Source organism: Phytophthora infestans, genomic scaffold (genome assembly GCF_000142945.1).
Source record: "Phytophthora infestans T30-4 supercont1.15 genomic scaffold, whole genome shotgun sequence".
In the NCBI taxonomy this organism is placed as follows: Eukaryota; Oomycota; class Peronosporomycetes; order Peronosporales; family Peronosporaceae; genus Phytophthora; species Phytophthora infestans.
The window spans coordinates 1,313,737-1,329,070 of NW_003303744.1; the positions used below are offsets into that span (position 1 = coordinate 1,313,737).

A 15,334-nucleotide genomic window follows, 5' to 3' on the forward strand; every position below is an offset into this window, starting at 1 on the left:
CACCGAGCTGTACATGGGCAGCAAGCGCATCGACTAAATTGCGAACTTCGATGCTTTCGTTAACCTCGAGGTGCTCTGGATCAATGACAACCAGGTATGTCATCTGTGCAGTAGAATTCCAACTTAAGATTCTTTCTTTGACGACCTGCCAGATTCAGGAACTTGACGGACTGGACGGTTGCTTCCGTCTCAAGCAGATCAACGCTCACAACTACTGCATCCGGTACGTCAAAAGTGCGCCTTGTCGACCTGCTTTCTCGAAAAACAAGTGTACTTCTGGTCCTATAAACAGCTCGCTTGAAGATTCACCGCAACTACTACGCTACGACTGCAAGGCTGATGAAGCCTCGACCGAGAAAGTGCTATTATAGCTCCAATATTCCGTCCAACACATCGATCTCCTCACTTACTTAATTCAAATCATCCTATTCGTTTGCATTTTTGTTTAGTATTATCCAGGTCGTGGTCGTCCCCTTTGTAGCTCGTTTGGTTTACAGTTCATCGGGCAAATTGTAGTCTTGATACGTCTCGGTGGGGTTATAAAAGCGAATGATTGGATCTGCAGTAAGATCTACTTAACTAAGTCGTTGACGACAAAGAAAGTTGGACCATGTTGACCACAACCTCCACTCCGTCCCTCATTTTGTAGTCATTGTCGGCTGCAACGACGGCCGTGATGCAGCCGAGAGCAGTATCATCCAGTTTTTTCTGATGAAGCTATTCGAACCGAATTGACACCGACAGTTGAATCTTTAAAATCAGTGCGGCCACACGTGGACAATTCTTCCATACAATACATTTACATTTAAGTCGCAAATGCGGATCTTCAGCGGTTGAAGATAGCTACGTTCTTTCCGTTCTAAGTCACAACTACACATATAGGGATCTAAGTGCCATTACTAGTGTAGCTGCGATTGTATGACACTGAGCTATCTCAGTGAACGTAGTGTTTTTATCGTTTGAGTTGGTGTGAAGTTCCTTCACATCTTGCATGGGTTCGTTTCTAAAGCGATACACTACGATACAGATGGTGCTTGTAATCCGCCACTAAATTGGTGCTGCTGCCCCCTTCATCGTGGGATTACTCATACACTAACGTGTGTATTGTCACTTTATTAGTGTTTTGGTCTGCTCCGTTGCAGAATCAGTTTTGCCTCAGGAGTTCCAAGTTTATCTTGCCCCGGAGGAAGATGGCACGAAACGATTGCCTCAGCACGAAGTGTGGCAAGAGTAATTACAGACTGAAGCTATGCCGCTGGACGACCTCATCCCGATCGGTGGCACGTCCAGAGGCAGTTCTGGCTCCAAGAAGAGTGCAGCGAACGATCTCACCGGTGGCCTTATCTCGATTTCTGGCGCTCGCAACAATGCAGACGTCGACATGTCCGACTTTGATGTTGGCGACCTGCTTGGTGACGACTCAAGTAAGAAAAAGTCAAAATCGTCTTCGAAGGACAAGAGCGACGACAAAAAGAGGCACAAATCCAAAGACAAGTCGAGAAGCTCCAGTAGCAGCAAGAAGAAGAGCAAGTCCAAGTCGAAGAAAACCACATTTAACGATGATGATGACTTCGGTGGCGATACTGACAACTGGACGTCTTTGGCAAAGAACTGGGATAGCGCTGCTGAACTGGAAATGGCTGCAGCTGCTGCTGCGAGACGGAAGAACGCTAGCGGGAGCGGACTGGATGATGAATTCGCTAAAATGCTTGGTGGGGACATTGGCGGTGGTACAGATTTCGGAGCTGCTGAGTCTTCGGAGCCATTTGGGAAAGGAGACGACGATAAAGTGGACAATTTCGACGCAGATGAAACTTTCGGGATCTCGGGGTACACCCCAACTGTGCGTGGCTCGAAAAAAACTCAAGAGGCTAAAGTCCCTCCCACAATTGATACATATGAACCTGCCAAAGTAAGTGACGGTATCTCAGCATCTTTTTTCCAGGATGAGACAAAAGATGACTTCAACTCGACGTCGTTGTCTTCGTTGTTGGGTCCATCAGCTGAGCGTCGAGCTGGGACTCGTGGAGGCCGAAGACAAGCCGGTGGAGCTGAATCGGACCCTTTTGGTCTTGGAGCCTCGACTACAACTTCCAGCTCCACTTTTGACTCGCTCTTCGGAGCATCCAGCAGTAGAAAAAGTGCTTTCGACGATCCGTTCGCCAAACCTACACGCGATTTATCAGATGATTTCGAAACGAGATCGCGTCTAAAAGATCCCATTGACGAAAGGACTTCGAGTCAAGGTCGAGATGACCCCCCTCTAGCTCGCGGCATTCAGGTTTTATCAGCAAAAGACGATCTCCTAGCTGATTTATTTTCGTCGGAGCCACGTAGCGGTCGTCAACAGGAGGAGTCGTTCTCAAAAAATGAAGAAGAAAATTACGATAAGAAACCGAAAACGGAGATTCCATTGGAGCCCGCAGTAAAGCAGCAAAATGATCTCCTGGATGAGCTTTTTGCCACCCCTTCATCCAAAAGCTCGGTATATGACAAACCAAAAAAGGAACAAAAAATTGCGATAAAATCAACAACTCCGCCTAAAGAACGGACCTCACCGAAGAAATTGGAGTCACTCAACGACGCTGAACTACCCACGGCAAGTACAGATGCCGACCTTTCTAGCGCTAGAGACAGCTTGCTGATGGACCTCCTAGGAGATCTTTCCGAGCCAAGAGGAGCTGTACTATCACGACGTCGCAGCCGTGGCACCAACAGTAACAACAGCTCGCCCAACAAGGAAGTGATCAAAGTAGAAGACCCTTTCAAGAGTTCTTTACCACCCTCTCCAGTTCTGTCGAAGCCTTTAGCAACAGTTCCAGAGGTAGCGACAGAGATGGTAGCTCCATCAAATGACAGACCTGATACTCCGCCATCACCAGGTCGCATCCGATCACTAACAGTCGACAAACGCATCCGCGAAAGCGACTTGGAACTGCCAAAAGACAGTCTGCTAGAGGAAATTCTACCGTCGCCTCCTGCCTCTGCTCGCAGCAGTCCCCAGCGACGCAACTCGTACTCCCAGTCCTTCGACGTTGAAGACAAAATCGCTCCTATCGCTGAAGAGCCAATTAGAAAAGTACAAGAGCACAACTCTCAAGCCCAAGAGGAGACTCCACATATTTCAATTGTCAGGCCCTCGCCGATAGAAGAAATGAAAGATTCGAAGGTGTTAAAGCAAAAGCCGAAGCAACTTCAACCAAGTAAAAACGACGAAATTCCGGACGTAAAGACAACTTTTGCTCCAGTTTGCAACTGTGAAGAACGCGAAAAAGCGCTTACTGCAACATTTGACGTCGAGCGAGTTGCACTGCAGCAACAACTCGATGAACTCACGCAACAGTTGCAGACTCAAACAGCGTCTAACAGTCAACTCGCGCAACAACTCACGCAACAACAGGAGGAACGAGAAGCGCTCGCTACGCAACTATCTCAGCAACTGGAAGAACGAGAATCACTGGTTAACCAACTGTCGCAGCAACTTGATGCACGAGTAGCAGCGAACACTCAACTGACTCAACAACTCGCAACAGTGGAACGTGATAAACTCCAAGCCGACCAGGTAGCTGCAAGCTGTAAAGAGGAAGCAGCGAGCTACCAACATCGAGCTGAGCTCTTGGAAGCCGAGATACGAGGACTTCGTGACGAGCTGTACCGCTCGAAACGCGCCATCCAGGATGCAGAGTTGACTCTAGCACGGAAAATGGCCGAACAGGACGACGCGGACCAATTAGAACGCCACCGAGAGAAGCGCGCGCTTGAGGCGCTTAGTGCGCAGATGCAACGTGCATTAGCACGTCTCACTGTAACGCATCAAGTACACGAGGAAGGTTTAGGTCTTGACTACTCCGCAGCACGCGTTGCTGCTGAAGATGAGGCGCGTCTTCGAGTGATCGCGTCGCTAGAGGGAAGCTCGAAGCGCGCAGCTCAACACGCTGAGCAAGAGCGACTGAAACTAGCAGAGTTATTACGAGAACTCGAAGCGGGGGCGCGCAACGCTCGACAAGGAGCGTTAGAAGATAAGGAGCGTCTGCGACAGGAGCAGCAACGTCTAGACGCACTTAGCGCTCATCTCCAGGCCCATGCTGCCGCACTACGGGACCAAGAGGATACTCATGCCGCGTATATGGGGAAGCAACTGGCTGAAGCTCGAGAGGACGCGCGGGTGTACGAAGCACGTTTAGCAACTAGAAGGACGCAACTGGAACGCGATGAGCGTGCGTTGTATGAAGCTCGAGCGGAGTTTGCGGCCTTCCGCGAACAAACTGCGCTAGAGATTGAGCGCGAGCACGAGGAGCTTCGAGCGTCGCGTTTAGCGCTTGAAGACGCGTGGCGCGAGCTTCGCGCGGACCGCGAGGACCTCGAAACGGAGTTGGCTGGCCACGAAGATGAATTTCAAACACTCGAGAGCATGCGGCAACACGTTCAAGACGCAGAAGCGCGACTGGCGGAACGTACGCAAGAGGTTGTCGCACTAGCGGAGAAACTTGACGTCGGTACGCAAGAGTTGCTCGAACGTCAGCAACTTGTGGCTCAACAAGCCGCGGTAGTGGAAGATACTGACACGTCGTTTGTCAGTCGAGAACGGTCACTCGAACGCGGGAAGAAAGAGTTGGAGGCCCGGGAACAAAGGTTGCATGCTCAGATTCGTCAACTTGACACTGCGCGTGGGAGACTCACACAGCAACGACGAGAACAGCAACAGCTCCTAGCGGCAGCTAGAAGACAGTACTCGACAGCGCAACAACCAGCAGTTGACAGCAACAAAAAGTGGAGACACAGCGACCTCACGTCGACGGTGCATCGTAGAAGCAACAACTTCAATCCAGCTGCAACTGACAAACCGAATACGAAAATACCGGTACCAGAATGGTCAGAGCCTCACGTGGAAGAGGATCCGTCCGGCTTGTCACCGGCAATGAGGAAACAGGTTGAAGCCAACTGGAAACGTCGACAACATCAGAGTGGCCAACACCGTCAACGTTCAGGCTTAACGTTTGATGTTGAAAACTTTGCAACTAACGTACCGGTATACCCGTCCAATTGGTTCCCGGAAGCGAAAAATGTGTCGAATTGCACCGGCAAAAGCAACACTGTTGCAAAAGTCAGTAGTCAACAATCCTCTCCCCACCAGCAACGACAATCATTGACGCCTCGTACCGAGATCCAAGCGTTACCCAGAGGGCAAACTCCGCCACCACCTCCACCTTCGACAACGAGGACATTCCACCCGACGCTGAGCGTAAATCTCTAAGCAAAAAGTTGATCTGTATTGACTGTCACGACATGACTGAAACATTTTCGAGTTGTCTAGGCGCGGCAGTTTTCAATGTTGAAGATCATGATGTCGGTGGCGCCCACGTCGTGGAGCTGGTCCATGACGTCCGACACGTCCTTGACCTCGACCATCGCCGACACGGCGTATCCGCCACCCACGAGTCCGTTCACCGTGGGGGAGCGACGTCCCGGCGTGATCTTGGTGGCCTCCTCCAGCTTCTCCTTGTCCACATTGTACGTCACCATCCTGTACTTGGTGGCCGTGATGAAGCCCAGGATGCGCTGGTGAACCTTGTGCACCAGGTCCTTGTGCGCCGACTGCGGGTTGGCAATCAGCACGGCCTGAGTCTTAAGAATAGTCGAGATGAGCTCCAGACCGGCAGCCTTCATAGTAGTGCCGGTCTCCACCAGGTCGACGATGCCATCAGCCAATCCCAGCGAGCAAGCGGCCTCCACGGAGCCCGAGACGTATTTGATTTTCGTGGGGCCTGTAGCCTCCGTTTCGAACTGCTTAAAGTAGTCGCGTGTGGTCTCCGGGAAGGACGTGACGATGCGCTTGCCTGCGAGCAGCTCAGGCGACGTGATCGCGTCCTTGACAGGCGTCTGTACGCCCAGTGAGCACTGGCCGAAGCCCAGCGGCAGTAGCTCCTCCACCTTCGTGCAACTCTCAGCGATGATGTCCTGGCCTGTAATACCCAGATCCAGATTGCCCTCACCCACGTACGTGGCGATGTCTGAGGCGGGCAGGAACACGAGCGTCACCGGCAGACTCGAGCACAGCGCGATGTCCACGCGGTTGGGGCGGTGGTAGTCCAGACCCGCGCCCTTCAGCAACTTAAGGATCTTGTCGTGCAGACGACCCTTCTTGGGCACAGCGAAGAGCAGACGCTCGTCGGATTTCTTAGGCACGGGGGAAGGAGTCGAAGCAGACATGACGTTGATGTTGATGCACTGGTCCAAAGGCAAAGTGACGGTTGGCAGTTGACGTTGAAATGGCAAAACTTGTTATGATAAACATGTTCTTAACGGATTAGTGAAGCTGAGTGAAAACGCTTGACTCCGTTTGCGTTATCACGTTAAGAACCACGAGCTTTTTCTGACGAACCTAAGGCGAACTTAGTGTTTTGTGAGACGTGATAGATCAGCATGGACGAAGGCGAGTTCCTGCGTCTGTTGGAGCGCTACCCTGTGGTGCGCAAGAAGACGCACTGCCGCGTACAATGGAATGACATGGTGCGTCGCCATGTCAAGCACAGTCTGTGGCTTGCAGCCTCTTAATTCTGGCGCTCGAGTCGCCAGTATTGCCTTCCCAACAAGCGATTTACTTTTCTTGTGTTCGGTTACTGCAGTACGACGATGAGCCGGCAACGCACCCTACGAGCTCCGGTATCTTTACCCCCTCAGGCCAAGAGAGCGTCATCCAGCCTTCAGACTCCGTGGAAGACGCGCTGGAGAAGTTCCTGTCGCCGTATTTCTCGTCCAACGAGGCTGCCAAGATCCAACAACAGCTCGAGAAGGTGAGAAACATGCTGTTTACGATACTTCCAGACGCTGTTATCTGACATTAGCGGGTTAATACTGTTGCGGCAATTGTAGGCACAGCGAGATTTCCTGTCGAGTCTGTGTCTGGAGGACGTGAACGACCTCTGTGCACAATTTGTCACGACTAAATAGATGCGATACACAAAAATGTTGCAACTAAAAAAAAAGAGCAAGACTATATTATCGAGCCTCAATTTGCCGTGTGGGAAAGTTGATGTCTCTACGACCACAGGAAGACATGGAAGTGAGCATTACAGCTATGAAACTATCGAATAATAAGTGACTCTACATGTACCTGGAGGAAACTGCGAGTCTGTGCGGGATCGAGGAACGGCGACGTGCTCCAGGAGATAACAAGCGTACGCAACTCGTCCGTGGACGTCTCGAACGAAATGAGTTGCAACAGCGCTTCCTGCAATCCACATATTCACCCATACAACGTCGCTATGAGTAACGCATCAAACAGCTACAAACTGTGTGCAACGTACGATGTGTTGGTACTCGGCTTCGAACGTCGCCAGCTCCTGACTTATCATCTGGAAATAGTCTACTGGCCTCAGATCCGTCGCGGAGACTTGCTGCTCTCCTTCATCATCATCCCTCAGCACTATCAACGCAATGATTCATCAGAATTACCAGCCAGATATAGCGAAACTTATAGGAGCCACCCACCGATGTCTCTCGCTTCAGCTTGTAGTGTACACATTTCCTCTAGGAGCTTCTCGAACCCTCCAGACAGTTCCTGCACCTGTTGATACAGATCCTCTGCTAGCCATGGATCCATCTCCGCATTGCCAGCAAGTCCAGACAGCACCACACTCTCCTTCTTTCCTTTCTCCGGCGCTGTATCAATTGCCACCGCCGCTTGAGCCGCTCGAATCGCCAGTAGTGCCGACTGGAACCCTTCGATCAGAGCGATTCCCTCGCGTTCTCGACCATACCAGGCCGCACCTTTCTCCTGCATAGTAGTGAAGAGTCTTGCTATCCTCTTTAACCCATTATTGCCGCCATCCGACGACTGCGTGGTGTCTGCAGCGCGTCCGGCATTCGACGTCTTCTTGCCCTTCTTGGCCATCAAAGTTACAATTAGCGGTGCACACTCTTGCGTTAAGTACGTCTTAAGTACGCATACGTGGCAGAGCTCATCATCGAAGATGCGAGTACTGCGCGTGACGTTCCTATGGGCGCTGCTGCTCTTAGTCGCCTTTAGTGCCTCCGTCTACGCTGCTGAAGACGAACCTAAGACTCCGGAGTCCACATCTAGCGCGAACCCGCGTGACAATGACCCCGTTATCCAAGAGATCCGTGGATTACGGAACTCTGGCATGAAGCTGAACGACGCCAAGGACTTTAAAGGCGCCATCGCGAAGCTACGTGGGGCTATTACACTGCTACACGACCGAGTGTTTGGTGAAGGACGTGAGGCCATCACCGACCCCAGCGACATCTCGCAGGACGCGGCTCTCTACGCCCAGATCCTCAACGACTACGGCACGGTACTTATCCGTGCCAAGCAATACGACGAGGCCATCGAAGTGCTGGAGGACTCGGTAGCGATGGTAGAGAAGATCTACGGAGACAGCCACCCGTCGCTCGGTCTGTCGCTGCGTAGCTTGGCCGACGCATACATGGCCAAGGAGGAGTACAAGATGGCCATTAAAAAGTACAAAACCCTCCGCAAACATGTCAAAAAGGGCCTGGAAACGACCCACGAAGCGTACATTGAGGCGTCGTTGAGGATTGCCGAGGGGTACAAGAAACTGGGCAATACAAAGAAGAACTTAAAGGTGCTAAAGGACGCCGTGGAGGCTCAAAACGGAGAGATCAATGGCCTGACGACGGGCATCGCCGAGCTCTACATGGAGCTGTCGACGGCTCACGTGGCTGTGGGCGAGATCGATGACGCTCTGAGAGCCGCGGAGGTTGCAAGTGCGATCTTCCGGCAACGTGACGGCGAGGACACGCTGTCGTTTGCGTTCAGCTTGAATGCTCTGGCCGGCGTCAAGATGCGCCAGAAGAAGGTGGACGAGGCCATTAAGTTGCTGGAACAGGCCCACAGAATTGCTGTGCAGATCTACGGCGAGAAGGACCCAATCACTCAAGCTAGCGCAAAGACTCTACGAGAGGTGAAGGAGTACAAACTCGACTTGCAGGCGCAGAAGGACGAGCTGTAGCTTTAGAGGCAGAAGAGTTTAGTGGCTGTCGTTAAATACGAATCCCGGGTTTTTGCCAACATGGTACAAATCTTCACGAGTTGCTACGTGGTTTCGATGAATGTCTCGTGGGCAGAGCAGTTGTAGCTGCTCTTGGGTTGCAACGTAAAACGTTCTAGTTTGACTTGAGTTAAAAAGGGTCATAAAATGCATCAAAATATATACTAACGTGTTTTTCTGTAATGGAAACAACAACAAGTACAGATCTGGTACATATTTTAAATATCTGAGTATTATCGCCAGATACCGTAGCATTTGACTAAATTATACTTATAAAAAATCATTAGATCTATTTAAAAGTTAATCCATTTGAAGAAGTATTCGGTAGCTAAGGATAATACTAGCAGTAGCAATGTCAAACTGTACTGTAAGAACGCACTAGGTCGGGTACCGAGATCCTTAGCCGGAGGATAGGCATTTGAGAAAATTTGTAAATACATTTTCACCTTTTTATGATTTGCTCACATTAAACGTAGGTTTCATTCTTTTGTTGCTCGAAAGATAATGAAACCTACATGTAATTGCTGATTAGCCGATCGCTACTACATGTATTAATATGGTTTATTGCTTGATCATGGCTATCGGAGTCCGATAGCCCACCGATTCGGATAGGTATGGCTAGCCGGAAATTTGCGTGTATGACTCGTATAGAATAACTGGCTGTGTCGTGAGCATAACATCGAATACAGCGTAAACCTCAGCCTCAATGGCTTCGATTATTATACCAATACCTCATTTTCCACAATCCATCAAATTGTGGTTCGCACTTATCGTTCAAATAGCTCGACGATGCGTCCACTCCTGGCTGATGACGGTAGTCATCCTTCTTTTCCGAACTAGTGCATTTTTAACGACCGAGGCGACCGAGGTTTCACTATTGGACAATGCACGCGACAACATCAGTCACGAAAGAACCCTGCGGCTCGCTGAAACAGCTTTGGAGAACGGCAACATACCTGGTGAGAATGAAGCGGAAGAAAGGGCTAACGCAATATCGTCGGTTGTTTCTAAAATTTCAGACAAGGTCCCTCTCTCGGTGAAAAGTGCCTGGTGGCTTGAGCGAAGCAAACCTGTCGAATATGTCAAAGAAAAGATGGGCATGAAGGGTCTGGTGGGAGCTGAGCTAAAGGCCCACAGGAACTACCAACACTGGGTGAGCTACGCGGACAAACTGGAAGAAAACACGATTTGGAAGCTTGTTCGCCAAGGCTTCAGCACGTTCCAGTGGTGGAACAGAGTGGGGCTCGACAAGATGGTAACCGTGAAGGATGAAATGACAATCACAGAAATTCTTCAGCTCAAGAAAATTCAGAGCACGAATGAATTTCAGAGCTACAAGCGCTACGCAAATGACTTTGACGACCACATGATCAGCATGAATGGCTCTGGTTACTACCGACCCACCCAGTTTTTCGATAAGAGCGCTCCCCCGCTGGAAATAATGGCCAGAACGCAGATTTGGGCTGAAAATGGAAGGGCCGACCACCATGTGAGAGAATTTTTGGGGTTAGTGAGGCCGAAACAGGGTCGGCTCAGCAGGAACCCGTACTACCAATACTATTTGCATTTGAAGGGGAAGGTGTAGAAAGGAAGACGCTTGCGCGTATTTCTAACCTTGAGGCAGAATTGAACCCATCAATACAGCTCGCGCTGAGAGATATGTCTCAAACGGTTGCCTCATGATGTTGTAAACTTTGTTCTTAGTATTTGAATGGCTCACAGCTCTCCAGCTCTTTACGAAAAATTTTGCGGAGATCGTTTTTTTTTACGAGCGTCTTTTGTGGTGTCTGATTGGCTGCTATTTTTTTAAATGTAGGGTTGTAGGTTGGTAATTTAAAGTGGAAAAATATCAATATTGTGCTTTCAGACTTTAATGTAGAACCAGGATTGATCCTACTTGTCACAACTTCAAAGAAACTATTCTGACAAACTCCTGTACAGGAAGCTTAAAAATCTGGATGGCGGAATTGAGCGATCGGCACCCGTGACGGTCTCGCTAAAGCCCTACGGTACTTCTACAGCCAGCAAGATTGCTGGAATGCCTTATACATTTCTATCGGAAGACTTTCAGCTAGCTAAGTGGTTATTTGCATCTTGTAGTGAATCCTAGGTATTTCACCTTGGTTTCCCTCATAGTTCAACGGAGACGACCCAAGGGCGCCTGGCAGCTTTGCCATCTTCAGGCGATGGGTCTGCGTGTCTTCCCAGTCGGGCTAGTAAGGTCCGACCCGGGTTTTATATTAGGAACCAGGCCAACTATATATCATCTGTCTTATAACTTTCCCAGCGAGCTTTCTGAGGGACGCCTTAGAAAGGAGCTGATAATTGAGCTCGATCTGGTTACCATCAGACTCGAGACTCATTCTACGATTTACCCGATACAATACACTTGGCTATAAGTTCCAGCGGGGTGGCTCCCGCTTTGTCGAGTGTTGATTGGTTTTTCACCCGGGATTTACTACAAAGAATTCTTTAGTGGAAAAAGTGTTCTCTTTGGTACAAGTCCAGCTGCCTGTACCAAGAGACAAGAACAAGTACAAGAGCCTGTTTCTGCCGTCGTGACTGTGGTTTTCTTTTGGCGCGACCGAAGCAAGCCGCTAAGGGCCCAAGGGTTAATCGTGGTTATTTCGGCGTGAGTGGGACTGAACCTCAGCAAGTACCAGCCAGGATGCAAGGAGCTGGTACACCGGTATTTACACCGATCGTAGCACCGGAAATTACAAGTATCTCTCATGAAGCTTTGACGGATTGGACGAACAAGCGCCGTCACTACGAGAGCAAGTTGAGAGCTCGATGCCGCGCTACTGGAGAAAATTATGACAGCATAGTCCAGTCCGTTCGCGACTCAATGGATCCTGATTTACTGGATGTACTTTGCGAGCTGAGATTGAACGAGGACGTTGCTAACGTGAATGACGACATGCTGATTGCTGAGTTCGCCCTCATCCTTTCAAGCGTGAAGAATGACACGCTCCCTGACGTCAAGGCATTATTCAGATCCAAACTGAGGATGAACCCTGATGGAGAGTGATGTCGACGCCCGTGTGCTGGACTACTTTAACCAGTTCCGGAAGCTAGTGCGCGAGAATGGTCTGGGCGCCTGCTTTGAAGGTGACGGGGGTAACGAGGCAAAGTGCAAGCAACTCGTGGCCTCTCTTCACCCAGCGGCTCTCAAGGAAGAAGTGGAGCAGTGTTTGCAGTATACGCACAAGCAGGCCGCCTCGATTCCAAGACTGTTGTTTGACCTCGTCGTTGAGAAGGCGAAGGAACATGAGCGCCAGTTTCTAAGACAAAGGAATAAGAAACGAGATCGCGATGAAGATCTGCAGAAGAAGAAGAACCCCGAAGGAAAGAAGAAAATCAGGACCGGTGAGAATACGGAGGACTCTTCAAGGAAGGTGGCCAAGACCAATAGCATATCCAAGACCAAGACGAAATCGAAGTCGAAGAAGCTACCTCCAAGTCCGTGTCCAAAGTGCAATGAGATGCACTGGCTCAACGAGTGCCCCAATGCAACTGAAGATGAAAAGGTGGAGCTGAGGAAACGCTTGCGTGAGGCGAATGCAGCCAAGCGTACAAGGACCAAGCGCCTTGGTGAGTTTCTACCGACTCCATCTCGTGCTGTTATGGTGAATGGAGTACTGGAGATTCCGTACTGCGCTGACAGTGGCTCTGACCATACCGTGATGGGCCGCTCTCACTGGAATCAACTCCGGGCTCTGGACCCAAGTGTTCAAGCTGAAGAACTTACTGTCCCTGTTCAGAACCAGACGTTTGGGTCTATGTTGGTGACTGCCGATAAGAAGCCCAAACTCCATTTAATGATTCGCACCGCGGCTGGGCAGGTTAAACCGATGAAGGCTGTGGATGTGTTGATTGTCGATATGGATGACGACGAGTTCATACTTGGCAATGATGTACTAAGAATGCTTGGGATTGATGTGGAGCGTCAACTGGAGCAACTAGCTGACCTAAATGTGGATGAAACAAGTGGCGATCCTGTTGAACTGGAAGCCGACGAATCTCCGGTCCGAATTGGAGAACCTCAATCTGAGAATGAGGACGTATTTGCTGCAGTTGAACGGTTGGTTGAGCAAGCAGTCGAGAACGGATTCCCAGCAGACAAGCTCGATCGATTTCGTACTATCATCCATGCCTACGATGTATGGCGTTTGACTCTGCAGGATGACCCACCAGCACGTGTTCCACCTCTGGAGATACGACTACGGGAAGGGGCTCGTCCAACAAGGTGTAAGCCTCGACGGTATCCCCCTCACATTCGCAAATTTCTTCACGATTTCAACTCTCGTTTGGTAAAACTAGGACTCGTTTACGAGAATTCGGAAAGTCGATGGGCGAGTCCCGTTCTTCCTGTCAAGAAGTCAGCGGACCTTATGGATCTTCGGCAAACCACAGACTATCGTGAGTTGAACGCATTGACTGAAGTCATGGCAGCAGTTATGCCGATTTTATCCGTGGTGATGGAGAACGCGAAGGGAATGAAACATTTCGGACTCTTTGATTTTTTGAAGGGCTTTTGGCAGCTTCCGTTGGCTCTAATGTGTCAAGAATTGCTTTCATACATGACCGATGAGAAGGTTTTTACCCCTCGCAGAGTGCCTCAGGGTAGTAGTGATGCTGCGATATTCTTTTAGAAGACCATGGAGAATTGCTTTGCCAGTCTACTGTACGACCATTTACTGATTTGGATCGACGACTTACTCCTTTATGCCAAGGATATTGATGTATATTTGGACAAGTTGGAAGAAATGCTGTCACTAATGGACCACTTTGGCCTTAAAGCTGAGTGCAAAGAAAACGAGCTTGTACCAGACTGAGATCAAGTGGTGCGGCAGGATCATAAGTGGTGAAGGCATCAGACATGACCCAAACCGAATTGACTCGCTACGTGCTTTGCCATACCCACGTACTGCCGGAGAGCTTCAGCAATTTGTCTGTGCGGTCAATTGGATGCGTCAAAGCATTATTGATTTTGCAAGGCAGATTGCCCCTTTACAACAAAAACTTGACGCGGCTCTCACGAAAACCAAGAGGACCAAGAGGGCGGCTGCTGGCATTAACATTGAGCTGAGCAGTGATGAACGAGTGGCATTTGACCGGATTAAGGATTCGCTCGCCAAAGCTGCTACTCTCGATTTTCCTGATGACAACGCTACCACATGTCTCTTCACGGATGCCTCGAACGTTGGATACGCCGTTATTGTGACTCAAGTTGTGGACTTCGACCCTCAGAAGCCTGCTACAGAGCAACAACATCGGCTCATTCACTGCACAAGTGGAACGTTTGCCGGTAGCCAGCTAAACTGGACTGTCATCGAGAAAGAGGCATTCCCCATTATCGTTGCCTGTGATAAACTGGATTACTTGCTACTAAGGCCAAAACCCTTTCGGATGTATTGTGATCATCGTAACCTGATTCACATCTTCGCACCGGACGTTTCGATCAAGAAACATATTAAAGGGAAACTTTTAAGATGGTCCATGAAGCTAATGAACTACCAGTATGTAGTGGAGCATGTACCGGGATCTGATAATGTATGGGCCGATATGATTTCCCGCTGGGCTGGTAACCATTCGCCAACTGTGAAACGACTGAAGGTTGCTCGGGCTCGCCCAAGCCAAAGGACTGAGACTGTGTCTGCTTTGCGCCCTCTGGATGATGATCGTTTTGTGTGGCCCTACACTGGTGGAACTCAAGGAAATACAAGCCAAGAACTCGGCTCCTGTTCACGCTAATCGAAATGATGATGGTCTCGTGACCCTAGAGGACAAGCTGTGGATCCCATATGAAGAAAAAGAGTTACTTCAGCGGCTGTGCATCATTGCGCACTGTGGCGCTCAAGGGCACCGCGGCCAACAAGCCATGATTGCACACCTGGGACGGCTTTTCGCTATCGAGCACCTCTCAGATGTGGTCGCAAATTTCGTTAAGAAGTGTCTGCTTTGTCTGCATTCAAGAGGGGGAAAGATTATCCCACGTCCGTGGAGCGAGGTGATTGAGTGTCGTACACGTAATGGTGTTCTTCATTTTGACTTTCTTTACATGGGTGAAAGCTTTGGAGGCAGCAAATATCTTTTGGTTATGAAGGATCACGCCACACATTACTGCGAATTGGTTGTTGCAGACTCAGCCGAAAGTAGTGTTGTGGTTGAAGCTTTACTGGATTGGCACTCACGATTCGGTGTTCCTCCTGAGTGGGTGTCTGATTGTGGAACCCATTTCAAGAACGAGATTGTCGCCGAGCTGAGTCGCCGTCTCCGGTCGAAGCAGTCATTCACCT

The 15,334-nt window shown here is 49.8% G+C and overlaps 6 protein-coding genes across 6 annotated transcripts; 4 read left to right on the forward strand and 2 right to left on the reverse strand.

Annotated features, from left to right (window-relative positions):
* Positions 1–1,249: 1,249 nt before the first annotated feature.
* On the forward strand, positions 1,250–4,712 carry PITG_09581 (uncharacterized protein; the record flags this gene model as incomplete). The annotated part of the gene is made up of 2 exons (XM_002903161.1): positions 1,250–4,496; positions 4,579–4,712. 2 exons carry the CDS (start codon positions 1,250–1,252, stop codon positions 4,710–4,712), a joined length of 3,381 nt encoding a protein of 1,126 aa, XP_002903207.1.
* A 598-nt stretch (positions 4,713–5,310) lies between these two features.
* On the reverse strand, positions 5,311–6,210 carry PITG_09582 (ATP phosphoribosyltransferase; the record flags this gene model as incomplete). The annotated part of the gene is made up of 1 exon (XM_002903162.1): positions 5,311–6,210. The coding sequence occupies one exon, from the start codon at positions 6,208–6,210 to the stop codon at positions 5,311–5,313; it is 900 nt and encodes a 299-aa protein (XP_002903208.1).
* A 197-nt stretch (positions 6,211–6,407) lies between these two features.
* PITG_09583 (uncharacterized protein) lies at positions 6,408–7,013 on the forward strand (the record flags this gene model as incomplete). The annotated part of the gene is made up of 3 exons (XM_002903163.1): positions 6,408–6,510; positions 6,627–6,794; positions 6,874–7,013. The coding sequence occupies 3 exons, from the start codon at positions 6,424–6,426 to the stop codon at positions 6,949–6,951; spliced, it is 333 nt and encodes a 110-aa protein (XP_002903209.1).
* On the reverse strand, positions 7,010–7,894 carry PITG_09584 (uncharacterized protein; the record flags this gene model as incomplete). Its single annotated transcript, XM_002903164.1, has 4 exons — positions 7,010–7,039; positions 7,115–7,231; positions 7,308–7,426; positions 7,492–7,894. The coding sequence occupies 4 exons, from the start codon at positions 7,892–7,894 to the stop codon at positions 7,010–7,012; spliced, it is 669 nt and encodes a 222-aa protein (XP_002903210.1).
* Positions 7,895–7,973: 79 nt separating this feature from the next.
* PITG_09585 (secreted RxLR effector peptide protein, putative) lies at positions 7,974–8,993 on the forward strand (the record flags this gene model as incomplete). The annotated part of the gene is made up of 1 exon (XM_002903165.1): positions 7,974–8,993. The coding sequence occupies one exon, from the start codon at positions 7,974–7,976 to the stop codon at positions 8,991–8,993; it is 1,020 nt and encodes a 339-aa protein (XP_002903211.1).
* Positions 8,994–9,840: 847 nt separating this feature from the next.
* On the forward strand, positions 9,841–10,617 carry PITG_09586 (secreted RxLR effector peptide protein, putative; the record flags this gene model as incomplete). The annotated part of the gene is made up of 1 exon (XM_002903166.1): positions 9,841–10,617. The coding sequence occupies one exon, from the start codon at positions 9,841–9,843 to the stop codon at positions 10,615–10,617; it is 777 nt and encodes a 258-aa protein (XP_002903212.1).
* Positions 10,618–15,334: the final 4,717 nt, after the last annotated feature.